At 35.3% G+C, this 19,130-nt stretch overlaps 1 protein-coding gene across 2 annotated transcripts in view; it reads right to left on the bottom strand.

Annotated features, from left to right (window-relative positions):
• KCNU1 (potassium calcium-activated channel subfamily U member 1) overlaps nt 1-19,130 on the bottom strand; it is a 162,649-nt gene that overhangs the window by 111,009 nt on the left and 32,510 nt on the right. For both annotated transcript variants that reach the window (XM_045398140.2, XM_045398142.2), the window contains exons 9-10: nt 18,054-18,145; nt 15,679-15,789 (exon numbers count right to left, since the gene is read on the bottom strand). In XM_045398140.2, the coding sequence (XP_045254075.2) occupies nt 15,679-15,789; nt 18,054-18,145 (203 nt within the window). The remainder of the gene's footprint in view (nt 1-15,678; nt 15,790-18,053; nt 18,146-19,130) is intronic.

The raw sequence follows: 19,130 nt of genomic DNA, 5'->3' as shown, positions 1-19,130 counted from the left end.
AAGAAATACAATTCGTGGTATATTAGAAATAGAAGATAATATTTTTAACCCAACAAATATCCTTAAAATAAAAAAGATATCTTTAATGAAAAAATATTAAAGGTGCTTTTAAAAAAGAGAAGTAGAGATATCATCACTGCTCTTTTTCAACATTGTATTTGCTGTCTCAGCAATAATTATATTATTTCAGACAAATAGTTTATTTCCTTCTTTCCAATCCTTATGTGTACAATTTATGTTTATTTTATTATAAATAATTATTTTATTTATAAATCTGGATTAATATTTATTTTATTTTATTAAAAGATAAAATAAAAATAAATTGTTTTAATGTAAATAATTATAAGTATACTTATACAAATATAAATAATATAAATATAATTATTTACATGGAAACCCCTAATATTACTATAGAAAAAAATAAAATTTATGTGGTTAGATATAAGACTAATATACAAAATTTAATTGTTTTTCCTGTACTAAGAGCAAACAACTAGTAAACCCAACTGGAAGATATTACTTTAACTAATATCAGAAAATACCAAGTACCTAGAAATAAAAGTTAGTAAGCTCTCTACCTGGGAAACTATACCGTATTATTAAGGGGTACTAAATGAGAACTAAATAAATGAATAACCCCAGTATAGTAAAAGTTGGAAAAAGTTTGTAGCATAAAGCAGTCAATGCTGCATCTAAAGTTTCAATTAGATTCACATTACATTTCTGCAGTTTTTCATAATAAAATAATACACGTGATAAAATAATTTAAAAATTTATATAAAATATAAAGGGCCAGGTAAAGCTTGTCTACTATAAAAAAACAAAATAAAAGGTTAAAAGACTTGCTCTAGGGATAGATAGAACTAGTTATAAAGATTTAGTAATTAAAAGAGTGTAGTATTAATGCAGTAATAGAAAAATTGATAAAGATTTATACAGATTTATAAATCTTGATTTAAATTTATTTTATTATAAAGATAATAAACATAAATTGGTTTAATGCAAATAATTATAATTACACAAATATAAATAATTATACAATTAATTATATATATAATTATTTACATGGAAATTCCTAATATTACTACAGAAAAAAATAAAATTTATGTGATTAGATATGATTAACATACAAAATTAATTACAAGATTAATATATAAAATTTCTCTTTAAAATAGAAAGTACATTACTCACAGTGGTCACATGCCAGATCAGTGAGGAGAGGGAAGGGTTTGTTCAATAACTGGCACTGGTAAAATAGTTATATCCATATGGAATAAGGTAAAAACTTTCTACATGTATCTTACTCTATAAAAAATTCTAAATGAATTAGAGACATAAATGACAAAAACAAAAATTTTAAATTATTGGTAGGAAATGTAGTTCAACATATTTTAAGCAATGTAATAGGGAGTTTCTAAACAAAAAACAATAAGTGCTTTAACGTAATAAAAAACATTCAATATTTGACTATAATAATATTAAAAACTTTTAAGCATCACAAGACATGTAATATTCAGTAATAAGGCAAATTATAAACTGAAAGAAGAAATTGCAGTTCCCACAACTGATGAAGAATTATTGCAAATAATATATTACACATTCCTAAAATTAAATATCAAAAACCACACAAAATAGTTAAGTAAAAAAAGTAAATAGGCAAAACACATGAATGAGTATGTCACGGAAAGAGAAAAGATGTGTGGCTAGTAAACATGGTGAAGCTCCACATCTGTAGAGCTAAAGGGCATAGAAATCAAAACCACAAGAAGGTTCCATTTTACATTGATTTTATTGCAAAGATTAAAACATATAACCATATCAGTTGTTGGAAAGAATGTATATATATGTGTGTGTGTATATATATGAAGAATGTATATATACACGTATATATGAGAAGAATGTGTGTGTGTGTATGTGTGTGTGTGTGTATATATATATATGAAGTCTCTTACACATTCCTGATAGGCTTGCAAAATGGTTCGAAGACTTGGAAAAAATGATTAATGGCCTAAAAATGAATATTCACATACTTGACACTATTAAGCACACACATGTACAAGCACAAATGCACACAAACATGCACACAGAGACACTATTTCATGTGTCCATCAGGAGCCATATACAAGCATGTTAATAACAAAACTATTTCCAATTGCAAAATATAGAAATAACCCCAATCACACCAAAAGAAGAGTGGAACTGAGGAAAATGAATATCACTAACAAGAACAACCAATTAATTACAGCAACACTCAAAAATATGAAAGCATCTTACTAACATAATATAAACTGAATAAAACCCCAAAGATTACATTGGTATGGTGTTCCTTCTATAAAGTTAAACATGTCTAAAGTAATATGCACACTTTAGATGTGAATATAGATGTAATAAAACATAGGAGAAAGAAAGAATGGTAGTGATATTTTAAAAAACTAGCCATAGGTTGAAATATGGGGAAGATTATACGGTTAGATATAGATTATTGTCCTACGTTTCACCATGGCAGTGAGTTCACACATTGGTGCTTACAACATTATTAAAAAGAACTAGTAACATAAATAACCAAAATGGGCTTATGTGTAAACCAATTATGAATGTTATGACTAAGAATTGTAATAAATCTAATCCTGATTTTCTAACACTCAAAGAAGAAAACTAAATCCTAGTAGGAAATGTAGTTCAACATGTTGTAAACACTGGGATAGGGAAAGATTTTCTAAACAAAAAACAAGAGGTGATTTAATATAATATAAATTATTCTATCTTTGAGATAATATTAAAAACTTTTAAATATGAAAAACACACAGTATTCAGTAAAAAGGCAAATTACAAACCTGAAGAAGAAATTTGCAGTTCTCATAATTGATGAAGAATCATGTCATCCCTCTACTCAAAGTACTCCAACAATCAGAACTGACACAGAGAAAATTACCTTCCTTAAAGCCAAGTCTCTACAATGGTACAATGGACTCAATACAACTTTATTATCAGGCCCACTATCAATTACAATATTTTTCAAATACTCTGAAATTATCAGTCCTTATGAGTGAAACTTCCCCCTTTTCCTTAGAACACTTTGGATTCAATATGTGACACATGACCATCAACATATGTGGAAAAGTGAGAGCTCTGCTTATGTTTGCATACATTACAATATTAACAGAACTGAGAGCTTCTACTTTCAAGAATAATAAGTTAGGTAACTTCAGCCAACTCCCTTCTGAGGATATATAAAAAAACTGGATGAAATATTAAAAATGTCTGCTAAGAAGTCATCAATGATACAAGCAAACAATGAAGAGTTATCAGGCCAAAACCTGAGAGAAATCAATAACCAGGGGGTTAGGTCCAATTTTCTTCCCCTGAAGGCATTTTATAATTCAGAAGAAGCAGCTACCAATCTGAGATAACATTTGGTGGTCACACAAGTCAAAGGACAAAAAAGTGCAGTTCACCTGACATACAAAATGAAGGGTTTGATATCTTTTCCAAAATAAAAACTGGCATAACAAAAGCACAGAAGCAAAGAAGAAGGGTAAAATTGAATAGACTCGCTTATAAATGGTCTGTCATCCTGAGTTTGTCACCTGGGAAGTACAGAGAGTTTCAAGCGTTGAGCTTGGATTAAGATGGTCCTGAGGCAGAAGTGCCCTGTTGTGTTTCAAAGAAGTAAAGAAACATACTCTCTTGAGGAAGGTAACATCATCTTTCTAAGTTAACAATGTTTCCATGTGTAATTGTGCAATACAGGAATCAGTGCTAATGTAAGACAATAGGCACATAAACAAGAAAGAAAGAAAATAAGACAGTGTGTGTAACATGCAGCAGAAGCCACAGTCAGTAAAATCAAAGATGTGAGGCATTCAATTATTGGACACTAGCTACAGCATATTTATGCTTATTTTGTTGAAATACACAAAAGGTAAGGTAGAAATGCAAGAAGTAAAAATAAAAACAGGACAGTTTGATAAATAATCAAAAATAACTAATGGGTACTGGGGTTAATACCTGGGTGATGAAATAATCTGTACAACAAACCCTCATGACACAAGTTTACCTATATAACAAACCTTCCTATGTGCCCCTGAAATCAAAATAAAAGTTAATTTTTTAAAAAAAGAATCAAATGTAAATTCTAGAACTGAATAATATAATAACTGAAATTGAAAACTTAATGGATGGGTTTATAAGTAGATTAAACACACAAAAAGAGCTAAGGTTCTGGAATCTAGGTCAAAACAAATTATCCAGAATGCAACACAGAGATATAAAAAGGGAGGAGATAAGTTCAAAAGAGGGTAAGAAATTCAGGTCATATGGCCTAGCACAGTGGCTCACACCTGTACTCCCAGCACTTTGGGAGGCCAATGTGGGCAGGTCACTTGAGGTCAGGAGTTAGAGACCAGCCTGGCCAACATGGTGAAACCCCATCTCTACCAACAATATAAAAATTAGCCAGGTGTGGTGGCGGGCACCTATTATCCCAGCTTCTTGGGAGGCTGAGGCAGGAGAATTGCTTGAACCCGGGAGGCAGAGGTTGCAGTTAGCCAAGATCACACCAGTGCACTCCAGCCTGGGCAACAGAGCAAGACCCTGTCTCAAAAAAAAAAAAAAAAAAATCAGGACATATAACTGGAACAATAAAAAAGAAAAAGGCTAGCAGAGTTAACTGTAATTGGAATCCTGGAAGAAAAGGAGAAACAAAAAGGTGACACAAGCAACATTTGAAGATATAATTAAAGTAATTGAGAATCCTCCAGAAATGATCAAAGACACCAATCCAGAGACTCAGGGAGATCTATGCATCCTAACTGTGGTAAATTGATAGAAATTCAAACCTATACACATCATAGGAAAAGTATAACATACATCCATATTAAGTAAAATGTATGACCTTTAAAAAAGATAGCTCTTTTAACAAGGTAATTCAACAGACTTCTTAATAGTAACAACAGAAGTCAGAAATAAGTGGAATAAGATTTCGTGGTTCTTAAGTAAATAAACTGCCAGTTTGTAACTCTGTATCAGTGAAATTGTCCTTCAAGAATGAAAAAAAAAGACATCTTTACACTTAAAAAAAAACAAACAACACCCAACAGAGTTAGTCACTGGTAGATCTGCATTTAAGGAAAATTTAAAAATTTGGGGGTTGGGAGATGAAAAATTACTTAATGGGTACAATATAAATTATTCAGGCGATGGTTACACTAAAAGCCCAGACTTCTCCACTGCACATCTTTCCACGTAACAAAACTGCACTCGTACCCCTTAAACTCATACCAATTTTTTTTTTTACTTTTTGGCATGAAGAAAATCATTACAATAGGAAGGAAGAGCAGAGGTGCAAGAAGAGATAAATATAACAAAAGGTTAAATGTTAGGGCAAATTTAATGAAATTTGTCATAAAACTTTAAGTTTGTAGATTTTTTTTAACATGAAATAAGCTTAATCATGCATATACTTGACAAAGGCTTGAATCACATATTACCTCATGCAAATAAAAAAGGACTAACGATTCAGCATAAAAATGGTCAAGACAAATGGATCATCATTTAATATGAGGCAGTCCAGTTGGCTTATGGATATGAAAAGATGCTTGGCCTCACTAGTAGTGAGAAAAATGTTAGTTAAAACCACAAGAAAGACCACCATCTTGATAAAGTACTACCCAATGGCTACAATTAAAAAGACTGCTGTTTCTAAGTGTGGAGTTACACTTTCAGTGTTAGTAGGATGTAGGGCACCAGGAACTCTCAGGGCTACTGGTACGGTGCAGATTGTTCAAATCATTTTGTACAACTGACAGTTCTACCTAAGAAAAATATTTAAACTTTATTACCCTACAATTACATTTTTGGGCATCAAGATACATATACAAAAATTTGCACCGCACCATTCTTTATAATAGCCAAAGTATAGGGGAGAAATGCCACCAATGGTTGAATGGATTAAGAAAAATCATGGTGTATTCATAGAATACTGTCTACACAGCAATAAAAATAAGTATTATACAACTATTTCCAGTTGCAATATGGATAAATCTCACAAACATAACAATGAGGTAAAGAAATTTATATTCCATTTAAAAAGTTTAAGAAAACAGGAAAAGGCAAATAATATTCTAAATAAACATAGAAGATAAACAAAAAATAATAAGATATAATGTTCGAACTGTAGTTACTTCTAGGAAGTAAAGATGGAGCTTCAGCTGCAGAGGGTTGTGTTGGTGTGCTACCTATGGAATATAGTAATCCATCCTTATCCGAGGGGGATACATTCCAAGATCCCCAGGGGATGCCTGAAACCACAGATAGTACCAAACCCTGTATATACAGTACTGTTTTTCCTATATACACATACCTATAATAACATTTAATTTATAAATTAGGTACAGTATGGCATTAACAATAACAAGTAATAATGAAATAGAATAATTATAACAATATGCTGTAACAAAATGTATGTGAAAGCAGTCTCTCTTTCAAAATACCATATTGTACTGTACTCACTAAGTTTTAGAACACAACTGACCATATATAACTGAAATTGTGCTAAATGAAACTGCAGATAAGGAGGCACTACTTTATTTAATGACTTGAGTGGTAGTTACATGGGTGTTCATTTTATAATCATTTTAATTCTAAGTGAGTTTTTGAATTACATTTTGGTCTAAAAAAGTTTAAACAGGCACTGGGCGTGGTGGCTCACACCTGTAATCCCAGCACTTTGGGAGGCAGAGGCCGGTGGATCACCTGAGGTCAGGAGTTCGAGACCAGTCCAGCCAACATGGTGAAATTCTGTCTGTACTAAAAATACAAAATTAGCTAGGTCTGGTGGTGCACACCTGTAATCCCAGCTACTTGGGAGGCTGAGGCAGGAGAATCACTTGAATCTGGGAGGCGGAGGTTGCAGTGAACTGAGATCGCACCATTGCACTACAGCCTGGGCAATAAGAGCAAAACTCCTTCTCAAAAAAACAACAAGGTTTAAACAAGGAGATTAATTATTTCCTTGCTATTTTAGAAGTGAATAAACGTTCTGGCATATTTTTTTCTATAGTCCAATGACCCATGTGCAACTCTTAAAATTTCTCAGTCAACTTTTCTCCTATTGTATTATTACATATTGGAGAAATTGGAAAATATTTATTGCCACTCATATGGTACCTCTATTATATATACTTACTATATATGATATATATGATAAACATATTATAAAATGAAACAATCATTGAGGATTGAAAATAAAATTTTGAGGAAATATACTGTTATCTTTATACACTTTTACTTGAATCTGCAAGGAACAATATTTATTTGCCACAATGATATAAACACTAATCATGTAACTACAGATTTAAGATCATAATACTGAAACAATAGAAGTGATGCACAGTGCTGACAATTCTCATCTGCAAATCTGATGGTTAATAAATACCATCTATAACCGAGGAATAAAAAAAGTGGTAACATTTAGACTTAAAATTTGAAGAAATATTAAGTCTGAAAGAACTGAAAGCAGTTGTCTCTGAGCAGTAGGACTGGGGAAAGGGAAGAAGGGATAAGCACTTCATGGTAAGTATTTTACTTTTGATGTGTAACTTATGGTTATATACTGTTTTTGCATTACTCTTAATGGCAAAACCACAATTACTTTTGCACCAACCAAATACTTTCTTAATGGTACTTTCTTCGGAATGCATACTCTGGTCTGCCCCATCCCCTAACAATTGCTGAATTAGCTGCCCCCTCTGTTATGACAACACTCACATGCATGCCTCTCTTTATCCCTATGTTTTGATTTTCACATTTCAAGTATATGGAAGTATACATGATTTCTTGTACCTTCTCATCTGAGAACTGATTTCTTTTGTCAAACCTAGAAAGCTCTCATCTTTTAAATTTTGTAAAAAATAGTACATATGCAGTCAGCATAAAGAATGACAAGCAAGTCAACATTTATGTGCCCACTCATAAAACAAATTACTCAAGGAAAGAGGTATCACATTATCACTGCTCCTTGCTATGTAGCCTCTAAGCCTAGTTATCTGGCTTTTGGTGGTTTTAAGAGCTGTGTAATATCTATTTATATATTCTTTTCTGCTTAATTTAACTATAGTTTTTCTTGCGTGCAACTAAGCAGTCTGACTTATGGAAATATAAGTTAATATTTTATTTTCATAATATTTCGTAGAATAATATGTTAGATACTGCTTTGTTCAAGCAATAAATAAGTAACCAAAGAAAGAAAATGATGATATGGTATCATTTATGTATTCTTGTGTAGAATCTCATAAGAACTTTGTAGCTTAAAATAACAAGTTATTATTTTTTGTATTCCTTGTTTTGACTGGGCTCAGCGGGGTGACACTTCTGTTCCCTGTGGTTTTGTTAGAGTCCTTTATAGGACTGACTTCCTTTATAGGAGAGCTTTAGTGGTCTAGAACATCCAAGATGGCATCATTTATATGTCTGCTGCCTCGACTGAGCTAGCTGGAAAGACTGGCAGTGGGATGGGCCTTATTCTCCATCATACATACATATATATATGTATGTATATATGTGTATGTATAGATGTATCATACATATATTATATATGTATATATGTAGCATACATATATGTATTTATGTATTTATCAATATATTATATATGTATGTATATATGTATCATACATACATATATATGTATGATGCATATATATACATACATAGATATGTGTGCATTTATTTATTTATAGTTATATTTCAAGATGCCAAGATACTGAAAGCAGATGTTATCAGGAGTCTTAAGGGCTGGCATAACTGGCATACTGTCACTTGTCGATATCTTACGGTTGAAATGAGTTAAAAGGCTAGCCCAGATTCAAGAGAAGGGAGAAAGGACTCCACTTTTGGTAGGAGGAGCAGAATACAGACACTCCTGAACTTATGATGGAGCTACATCCCTATAAACTCATCATAAATTGAAAACGTGGTAATTTTAAAATGCTTTGAACACAGCTAACCTATCAAACATCGTTGCTTAGCCTGGCCTACCTCAAACATGCTCAGAACACTCACATTAGCCTACATTTGGTCAAAATATCTAACACAAAGCCTATTTATAATAAAGCGTTGAGTATCTCATATTATTTACTGAATACTGTACTGAAAGTGAAAAACCAAATGGTTGTATGAGTATACAAAGTATGGTTTCTACTGAATGCATATGGCTTTTGCACCATCATAAAGTAAAACAAAATTGTTTTAAGTCAAAGCATCATGAACCAGGGACTATCTGTATGTATAAAGAGGAATTGCTATTAGCCATCATTAAACTACCACAGTCTGCATCCTGGCTACAAGAATTCACATCTCTCCCTTGTACAAAATATTCTCACATTTCCTCCCAAAGTCTCATCTCTTTACAGAATCAGCTCAAAGTCCTGGATCTTGTCATCTAAATTAGGCCCAGACCTGGTTGGGGGCTCCTGAACACATCTGGTCCTGATGTGAACACCTGTGAACTGAATGCAGAAGTGCATACCCTGACTCCAACAGCCAACCCACCATGATGACACCAACAGGGATAGGAAAATTGCAATAGACAAGCCCCATCAAAAGTGGTGGAGGTTGTAATGGAGGGCACTGAGAAATCACGAGTCCACAGAAATTCTGAAATCTGAGCATGTATTATTAGGGGTAGAGAATGTTTCTCAATTATGGCCCAGTTCTGTGGTCACGAGTTAATCTATTGTCCATAATTCTTTTCTCTGTCCTCTGATCCTGAGTCATCATGCTTCCCTTTCTTTAATAGAAGGTCTATGTTTATACTTCAGTAGCTTTCTCTGCCTGATTCTTGTGTGTGCTAAATTGGGCTCAGAAACACTTTTTTTTTTTTTTTCATTTTGAACTATTTCTTTCCCTTTTACTTCAAGTTGGGAGGGCTGCTATCAGAAAAATTCTGTTTAAAGCAGAATTCTATTGAGTAGTTTCTATAAACCTAATTCAGGTTCATGTCATGCTTTAAAAGTCAGATCCATGATTCCTTGCAGACAGATCTCTCTCCACTTTGACAGTGTCAGGCTTCCAGGACAGATGTCTGTAAGCTTCTTTGCAGCCCCTTTGCCTGACTGAGAGCCTTTGTAAGTCACCACCTTAAATCTTTCTGAGATCTTAACAAATGATCTTACAGTTGCATCCTTGATTCAATTTTTGACCTTGAGGTCAAATGTTATAGATTGCACCCTAAATTTGATTTTTTTCTTCTCTGAGGTCATTTTTCCCTTTTTTGTCCATCTGGAGAGATTGTTCTGGGCCTTCAGTATTTCTTCTAAGTTCTGCTCAAAAACTAAAGAATTTCTTTGTTTTTTTCCTTCAATTTTTTTTTTTTTTATAATACCTTAGCATGCATGATTAAACTAGAGTAAATGACCTTCCTTTGGGAAATCTTCTTAGCTTCACAATTTCATTAGGTACATTTCCTGTCTTCCACATTATTGCTGGTGACAGTGTTACCAAAATTCTGACATAATACCATGCATGGGCTTTTCTTCCTCCAGCACCCTACAGCAATTTCCTCATTGATTTTCCAGCCTTTACTGAGTCCCCATGAAACTCTTCTGGCCTCTGTCTCCACCAGTTCCAAGGAAAAGCCCACATTTTGGCTCTCAATATGATAGCACCCCACTTCTAGTACCACTTGTTGTATCAATTATCTATTTCTGCAAAACAAACCATCCTAGAAATTATTGACCTTAAGCAACAATAATATACTATGTTCATGATTTTGTAGGTTGGCTGGTCTTAGCCAGATTGTTCTTCATTTATTTATTTATTTATTTATTTATTTATTTTTTATTATATTTTATGTTCTATGGTACATGTGCACAACACGCAGGTTTGTTACATATGTATACATGTGCCATGTTGGTGTGCTGCACCCATTAACTTGTCATTTACATTAGGTATATCTCCCAATGCTATCCCTCCCCCCTCCCCCCACCCCACGACAGGCCCCAGTGTGTGATGTTCCCCTTCCTGTGTTGTGTTCTCATTGTTCAGTTCCCACCTATGAGTGAGAACATGTGGTGTTTGGTTTTCTGTTCTTGCGATAGTTTGCTGAGAATGATGGTTTCCAGCTGCATCCATGTCCCTACAAAGGACATGATCTCATCCTTTTTTAAGGCTGCATAGTATTCCATGGTATATATGTGCCACATTTTCCTAATCCAGTCTGTCATTGATGGACATTTGGGTTGGTTCCAAGTCTTTGCTATTGTGAATAGTGCCGCAATAAGCATACGTGTGCATGTGTCTTTATAGCAGCATGATTTATAATCCTTTGGGTGTATACCCAGTAATGGGATGGCTGGGTCAAATGGTATTTCTAGTTCTAGATCCTTGACAGATCGTCACACTGTCTTCCACAATGGTTGAACTAGTTTACAGTCCCATCAACAGTGTAAAAGTATTCCATTTCTTCACATCCTCTCCAGCACCTGTTGTTTCCTGACCTTTTAATGATTGCCATTCTAACTGGTGTGAGATGGTATCCTCATTGTGGTTTTGATTTCCATTTCTCTGATGGCTAGCAATGATGAGCATGTCTTCATGTTTCTGTTGGCTGCATAAATGCCTTCTTTTGAGAAGTGTCTGTTCATATCCTTTGCCCACTTATTGATGGGGTTGTTTGTTTTTTTCTTGTAAATTTGTTTGAGTTTTTTGTAGCTTCTGCGTATTAGCCCTTTGTCAGATGAGTAGATTGCAAAAATTTTCTCCCATTCTGTAGGTTGCTTGTTCACTTTGATGGTAGTTTCTTTTGCTGTGCAGAAGCTCTTTAGTTTAATTAGGTCCCATTTGTCAATTTTGGCTTTTGTTGCCATTGCTTTTGGTGTTTTAGACATGAAGTCCTTGCCCATGCCTATGTCCTGAATGGTATTGCCTAGGTTTTCTTCTAGGGTTTTTATGGTTTTAGGTCTAAAATTTAAGTCTCTAACCCATCTTGAATTAATTTTTGTATAAGATGTAAGGAAGGGATCCAGTTTCAGCTTTCTACTTATGGTTATCTAGTTTTCCTAGCACCATTTATTAAATAGGGAATCCTTTCCCCATTTCTTGTATCTGTCAGGTTTGTCAAAGATCAGATGGTTGTAGATGTGTGGTATTATTTCTGAGGGCTCTGTTCTGTTCCATTGGTCTATATCTCTGTTTTAGCACTAGTACCCTGCTGTTTTGGTTACTGTAGCCTTGTAGTATAGTTTGAAGTCAGGTAGCGTGATGCCTCCAGCTTTGTTGTTTTGGCTTAGGATTGTCTTGGCAATGCGGGCTCTTTTTTGGTTCCATATGAACGTTAAAGTAGTTTTTTCCAATTCTGTGAAGAAAGTCATTGGTAGCTTCACAAGTATGGCATTGAATCTATAAATTGCCTTGGGCAGTATGGCCATTTTCACGATATTGATTCTTTCTATCCATGAGCATGGTATGTTCTTCCATTTGTTTGTGTCCTCTTTTATTTCATTGTAGTTCTCCTTGAAGAGGTCCTTCACATCACTTGTAAGTTGGATTCCTAGGTATTTTATTCTCTTTGAAGCAATTGTGAATGGGAGTTCACTCATGATTTGGCTCTCTGTTTGTCTGTTATTGGTGTATAAGAATGCTTGTGATTTTTGCACATTGATTTTGTAACCTGAGACTTTGCTGAAGTTGCTTATCAGCTTAAGGAGATTTTGGACTGAAACGAAGGGGTTTTCTAAATAGATAATCATGTCATCTGCACACAGGGATAATTTGACTTCCTCTTTTCCTAATTGAATAGCGTTTATTTCTTTCTCTTGCCTCATTGCCCTGGCAAGAACTTCCAACAATATGTTGAATAGGAGTGATGAGAGAGGGCATCCCTGTCTTTTGCCAGTTTTCAAGGGGAATGCTTCCAGTTTTGCCCATTCAGTATGATATTGGCTGTGGGTGTGTCATAAATAACTCTTATTATTTTGAGATACGTTCCATCAATACCGAATTTATTGAGAGTTTTTAGCATGAAGGGCTGTTGAACTTTGTCAAAGGCCTTTTCTGCATCTATTGAGATAATCATGTGGTTTTTTCTTTAGTTCTGTTTATATGCTGGATTACATTTATTGATTTGTGTATATTGAACCAGCCTTACATCCCAGGGATGAAGCCCACTTGATCATGGTCCATAAGCTTTTAGATGTGCTGCTGGATCCGGTTTGCCAGTATTTTATTGAGGAATTTGCATTGATGTTCATCAGGGGTATTGGTCTAAAATTCTCTTTTTTTGTTGTGTCTCTAGCCAGATTGTTGTGTTCCATGCATTGTTGACTAGCGGCTTCCACATAGGTACATTCATCCAGGAGTTTCACAGGGAGCTGGAATGTCCAAAGTGGCTATACACACGATTGTTGCTTTAGCTATATGACTAGAGTAGCTGACAGCTGACTGGGTCTTCTCTCCAGCAAGGTAGTATGGCTTTTTACATGATGACTCAGAGCTCCAAGTGGAAGCTGGAACTGTCAATCCTCCTAAATGCTAGGCCTGAAGTAGCAAAGTATCACATCTTCTGTGTTCTATTTATCAAATTAAGCCACAAGTCAGCCCAGATTCAAAGGAAGAAGAAAGAGAATTCACATTTAAATGGCAGAAGGGGCAGGAGTATATCATAAAAGAAAGAAATGTTAACAGCTGTGTTTTATAGATTGTGATAATTGTTTTAAAGGAAACAAAACAGAGTAATGAGATAGAAGGAAATTAGAGGACACCAATTTAGACAGAATGGACAGGGACTGTCTCTCTGAGTGGGAAGGATGGGAATAAATTGGTCATATAAAGGGAGAAGAAGAGCTTTGGAGCACAAAGAACAAACAAATAAAGTGGCCTTTAGAGAAATTTTGGGAAGACAAGATTTAACTATGAATAGGGTTGTGATAGTGGAGAAGAAATGGTAGAAATAGAATTAGTATTTACATGTGAGACAAAATTAATGGTATTGATGAAAACGTATATAGGGATTGAGGGGAACAGGAGTACCAGAGATAATACTCAGTTTTCTGTTTTAAGGAAGTATATTAATCAGGTCTCATTCACTAGGATATAAAATGTTGTTTGCTTTCCTTCTTTTATTTTTGTTTGTTTGCCTTTGAGTTGGAAAGGAGAACACAAGATCATGAGTTCACTTTTGAGAATGTTGAGCTTGAGGGGCTTCATAACACTAAAAATATCCAGGAGGCAATTAGTTGTGTAAATACAAAGCCACAGAGAATGTCTAAGGGAAGATGTAAATTTTTGGAGTCATCGGAGTATAGATGAAATTAACAAAATTCTATATAGATACTTTCCACATTTTTCTCCATTAAAAAATATTATTCATTATCTTGGGAAGTACATACAACAACACACATTAGTCCATAAAAATGCAACGGAAGGTAAAACATGTCACACATCTATTGATTTCCTCTCTATCTCAACTGGATCATAATAATTAGCTTTTAATCCCTAGTTTTAGTACTCTTTGTTTCTACTATTTTCTAACAAAAGATTTAAATAATGCACAAATTGCTAGAAAGATGGACATGGTGATGCTACTTAAACAAAATTCTTGGCTGTCAGTAACATCGTAGAGTGCTTCAAACTGCTATCGGTTATTCCATATATGAGGGCCCAGATTTATGGTGAATTGAACATGTCATAATGTAAAAGCAGAGTGCTCAACTACACAGTGCCCAAAGATAGAGGCGATGCTATATACAATCCCACGTAAGATCAAAATGTCATTTCAAAATCTGGCTGACTTATTTAGTGAATGATATTTGTGTAACTGATGAATCATTTGAGAAAAATAAAGAAGTTAATTCTCTACACATCAGGCAAAACAATTCCATGGATCTTAAACACTAAAAGAATGAGCTGACTGGAGTGCATGCAAATCAAACACTTCTGTATGAAAATAAAAGTACGAAAAAAATTAAAAGGTGAAAGTAGGAAGAAAAACATGTATAACATGTAACACAAAATGACCAGTATCAACATATATTGAGTAGAAAAGTCAGTAAAGCAACAGGTAATCAATCCACCTAATAGGAGGGGATGAAAGACAGAAAAATTTCAAAAAGAAAAGCCAACAGTTAAAACATAGAAAATTAGTCAATCTTACCAAATCGAAAATTATAAAATTAAAATATAAGAAATCATTTTGTATACCTAAGCTATGCTTAAAATCTTTCTGTACTAAATATGTATTTCCCAGTGCTCGACAAAATATTTGACTTAGGCTCTGCTAGTGGAAAGATAGACTGCATAGGACAAAAACGGCATCAAGAACAATCATTTCTGTATTGATTTGAACTTCACATTTCTAATTCTCAGAATTAACAGAATAATAGTTACCAAGTGCACCAGGCTTTTGCATAAGATTACAGTCATATATGATAATAATGTGTAGTGTAACCTAAATGTCAAATAGTAATCACTTAAATCATATTAGTACCTATGCAGAAAAACATCTGACAAGACATATTCCAAAATATTTGCAGAGATTAGCGTGGTCAAAGATTTCTTTTTTGTTTTGTTTATGATCAATATCTAATTTTTCTATAAATATTGTGAAGGTGATTTTCTTGCATTAAAAATATTCACTCATATTTTAAGTATTCATTTAGAACCCATGAGCCATACAGATATACTTACTCTCCCAGGAAAACAATTTCGGTATTGATCTCTCCTGACTTGCGACGGAGGAAATTCCTCAGGAAAGCGGTCACACTGTCCACGGTGATGTTTCCACAGACCACAATAAACCTAGGCAGCAAGAACAGGTGAGGTGGATCATCCGAGGAACACAAGCACCTTCCTGTCAGCATTTAGAGATGAATAATTAGCTTAAACTTAGTTTTCAATAAATATGGTATTTGCATCACCCATTTTTTTTTTTTTTTGAGACAGAGCTTTGCTCTTGTTGCCCAGGCTGGAGAGCAATGGCGTGATCTCGGCTCACTCCAACATCCACCTCCTGGGTTCAAGTGATTCTCCTGCCTCAGTCTCCCAAGTAGCTGGGATTACAGGCATGCGCCACCATGCCCAGCTAATTTTGTATTTTTTTTAGTAGAGATGGGGTTTCTCCATGTTGGTCAGGCTGTTCTTGAACTCCCAACCTCAGGTGATCTGCCCACCTCAGTCTCCCAAAGTGCTGGGATTACAGGCATGAGCCACCATGCCTGGCCTACCTCACCCAGATTTTAAACGTTGAAACACTAAGGACTGCATTTCTAATACAAAAGAAGCATCAGATATCCACAGTCTTCTATCTCATCTCAAGTAGAATATGACTCCAAACATTTAAATTGCACCTAGCTTTTTAAGAATACAAGAGCAATTATTATTATTGCTAGATTTTTCACATTTATTTATAACTTATAATACATTTTTCACTTCATTTTTTCGCTTGATTCCTAGTTGTCTGATATAGGGTTTTTTTGTTGTTGTTTGTTTTTTTCTTGAGGAGCAGAAAAGTTCATCAATTTTTCCAGAGCCAAATATCATGGCTGAGAAAGCACCACATTCCAGATTGTTTCAGCTTATCTTCCACATTTACAAATATCTAGGAGTTACAAAAACATGAGCCCAGTGGAGGGACATCGAAGACAGGTGCAGAACTCTATGCACGTAGTTTTTGTCGTGAAAATTTTTTTTAGGTTTAATGTATTTAAAGGAACTATTTTCCTCCTATTACTCATTGAAGAAAACTGAAAACATAATTTTAGCCTAAGTTAACGTTAACATTCCCAGACCTATTGACTGATTTCGTATGTGCCCCAAAGGCTTTTCCTGAGACAAATGAGGCCTGATTTTGGCTTATCTAGTTAAATTCATTGCTTCTCACTATTTATTTTTTGTTCATTTCATCATATTTTTCCTTTCCTCTTCATAGTCCTAGGTCAATTATAGTTTTCATCCAACTGTATTAAGAGACTGCTTTGAGGGAGTCTATCTTCATTATGTGTCTTTCATTACAGCAGACAGGGACTAAGATTTTAAAAGGATCACATCTAATTTAAGATCTCCAATTCAGGTGGGGCGCAGTGGTTCACGCCTGTAACCCCAGCACTTTGGGAGGCCAAGGCGGGCGGATCACGAGGTGAGGAGATCAAGACCATCCTGGCTAACATGATGAAACCCCTTCTCTACTAAAAATGCAAAAATTAGCCAGGCGTGGTGGTGGGCGCCTGTAGTCCCAGCCACTCGGGAGGCTGAGGCAGGAGAATGGCATGAACCCGGGAAGTGGAGCTTGCAGTGAGCCGAGATCACGCCACTGCACTCAGGCCTGGGCAACAGAGGCAGACTCTTGTCTCAAAAACAAACAAACAAACAAAAACAAACAAACAAAACCCTCCATTTCATTTTTTTTGTCTTAGAAAGGAAAAAAACCTAATGGAAGCTAAGGTAACATGAATCCAAGAAGAAATAATATAAAAACAACTCCACTCCATTTTCCTCCTGGGAACACATGGCTGTGGTATGGAAAAAAAATCAGTCATCTAGGAGGCGCTACAGAAGACAGGGTAGAAACTTCTCAGGCGGGCAAATCCTCACCATAAATGAGCCCCAGATGGTTTAGGGGAGCTTTGGCTAAGACAACTGAATTAAACTAATTATTTTAAATTGGAGTCATGGCTTTAATCTTATCCATTATGTAAAATTAGCCATAAGTTACCCATACAAGGAAAATGAGTCAGACAATTGATAATGACTATAGGAGAAGTTAGTGAAAAGGAATGTACAAATAGTGCCATAATCAATAATATTTATTGACAGTGAATTACAACATTATCTGTCATTTTAGTTGATTTAGTATTCTTATGGGCATCTATGTAGCAATTTGTGTCAAGTAGCAAATATCATTTTCTTATGGTATTTAGTTTAGCACAATCTTTTTTAGTGAATGCAGGATGTTACTGATATATTCACCTTGGGTTCTACAGCTAAGCCAGACAACAGATGTCTAGAACGAGATACGTGGCTAATAGAATTTCTTAAACTGTAGAAATACTTAAAACACTACTTACTTCTTTCCTTTGAGTGCTTCATAGGAACTGGTGTATTTCCTCTTGTTAGCAAACAGTTCCACCATTTCAGGTATATAGTTTGCAAACAATATCTAAAATTGATCAGCAAATAAAATCTTAGTTCCAATTATATTGATGAATACTCCAAAAATTTCAAGATTAGAAAGGAAAAGGAGGGTACATAAAACTTTCTGTCATCTAAGAGTACATGATAGCATGTTAAAAGGGACCCCGTTTTTCTTCCTTATTTCAGCCTTTGAATTTTGTTAAAATTTAACATAAGGCTTTTCTGTATTCAAAATGATGAAAACAAAGGAAAGCAGCAAGGTGACTTCTCCACCTGTCTTATCATTTCATCACTTTTGTTTTTGTTTTTGTTTCTGGTTTTGAGGCGGAGTCTCTTGTCTGTCTCCCGGGCTGGAGTGCAGTGGTGAGATCTTAGCTCGTTGCAACCTCCACTTCCCAGGTTCAAGCGATTCTCCTGCCTCAGCCTCCCAAGTGGCTGGGGCTACAGGTGCCTGCCACCAGGCCTGACTGATTTTTGTATTTTTAGTAGAGATGGGGTGCCTCCATGTTGGCCAGGCTGGTCTCGAACAGGTCTGGAACTCCTGACCTCAGGTAATCCGCCTGTCTTGGACTCACAAAATGCTGGGATTACAGGCCTGAGCCACCGTGCCCAGCCCTGCTTTTAATTAATTAATTAATTTTTTTTGAGATGGAGTCTCGCTCTGTCGCCCAGGCTGGAGTGCAGTGGCGTGATCTCGGCTCACTGCAAGCTCCGCCTCCCAGGTTCACGCCATTCTCCTGCCTCAGCCTCAGTAGCTGGGACTACAGGCGCCTGCCACCACGCCTGGCTAATTTTTTATATTTTTAGTAGAGACGGGGTTTCACTGTGTTATCCAAGATGGTTTCGATCTCCTGACCTCGTGATCCGCCCGCCTTGGCCTCCCATAGTGCTGGGATTACAGGCATGAGCCACCGCGCCCGGCCGCCCTCCTTTTATCACTTAAAACTTCCCTTCTCACTGACTTTATTCTATTTGGAGCTTGGAAAAATGAAAGCATATGGGACAGAGGA

Source organism: Macaca fascicularis, chromosome 8, assembly GCF_037993035.2.
Source record: "Macaca fascicularis isolate 582-1 chromosome 8, T2T-MFA8v1.1".
NCBI classification, from domain to species: Eukaryota; Metazoa; Chordata; class Mammalia; order Primates; family Cercopithecidae; genus Macaca; species Macaca fascicularis.
This window is presented reverse-complemented; position numbering and strand designations above follow the sequence as displayed.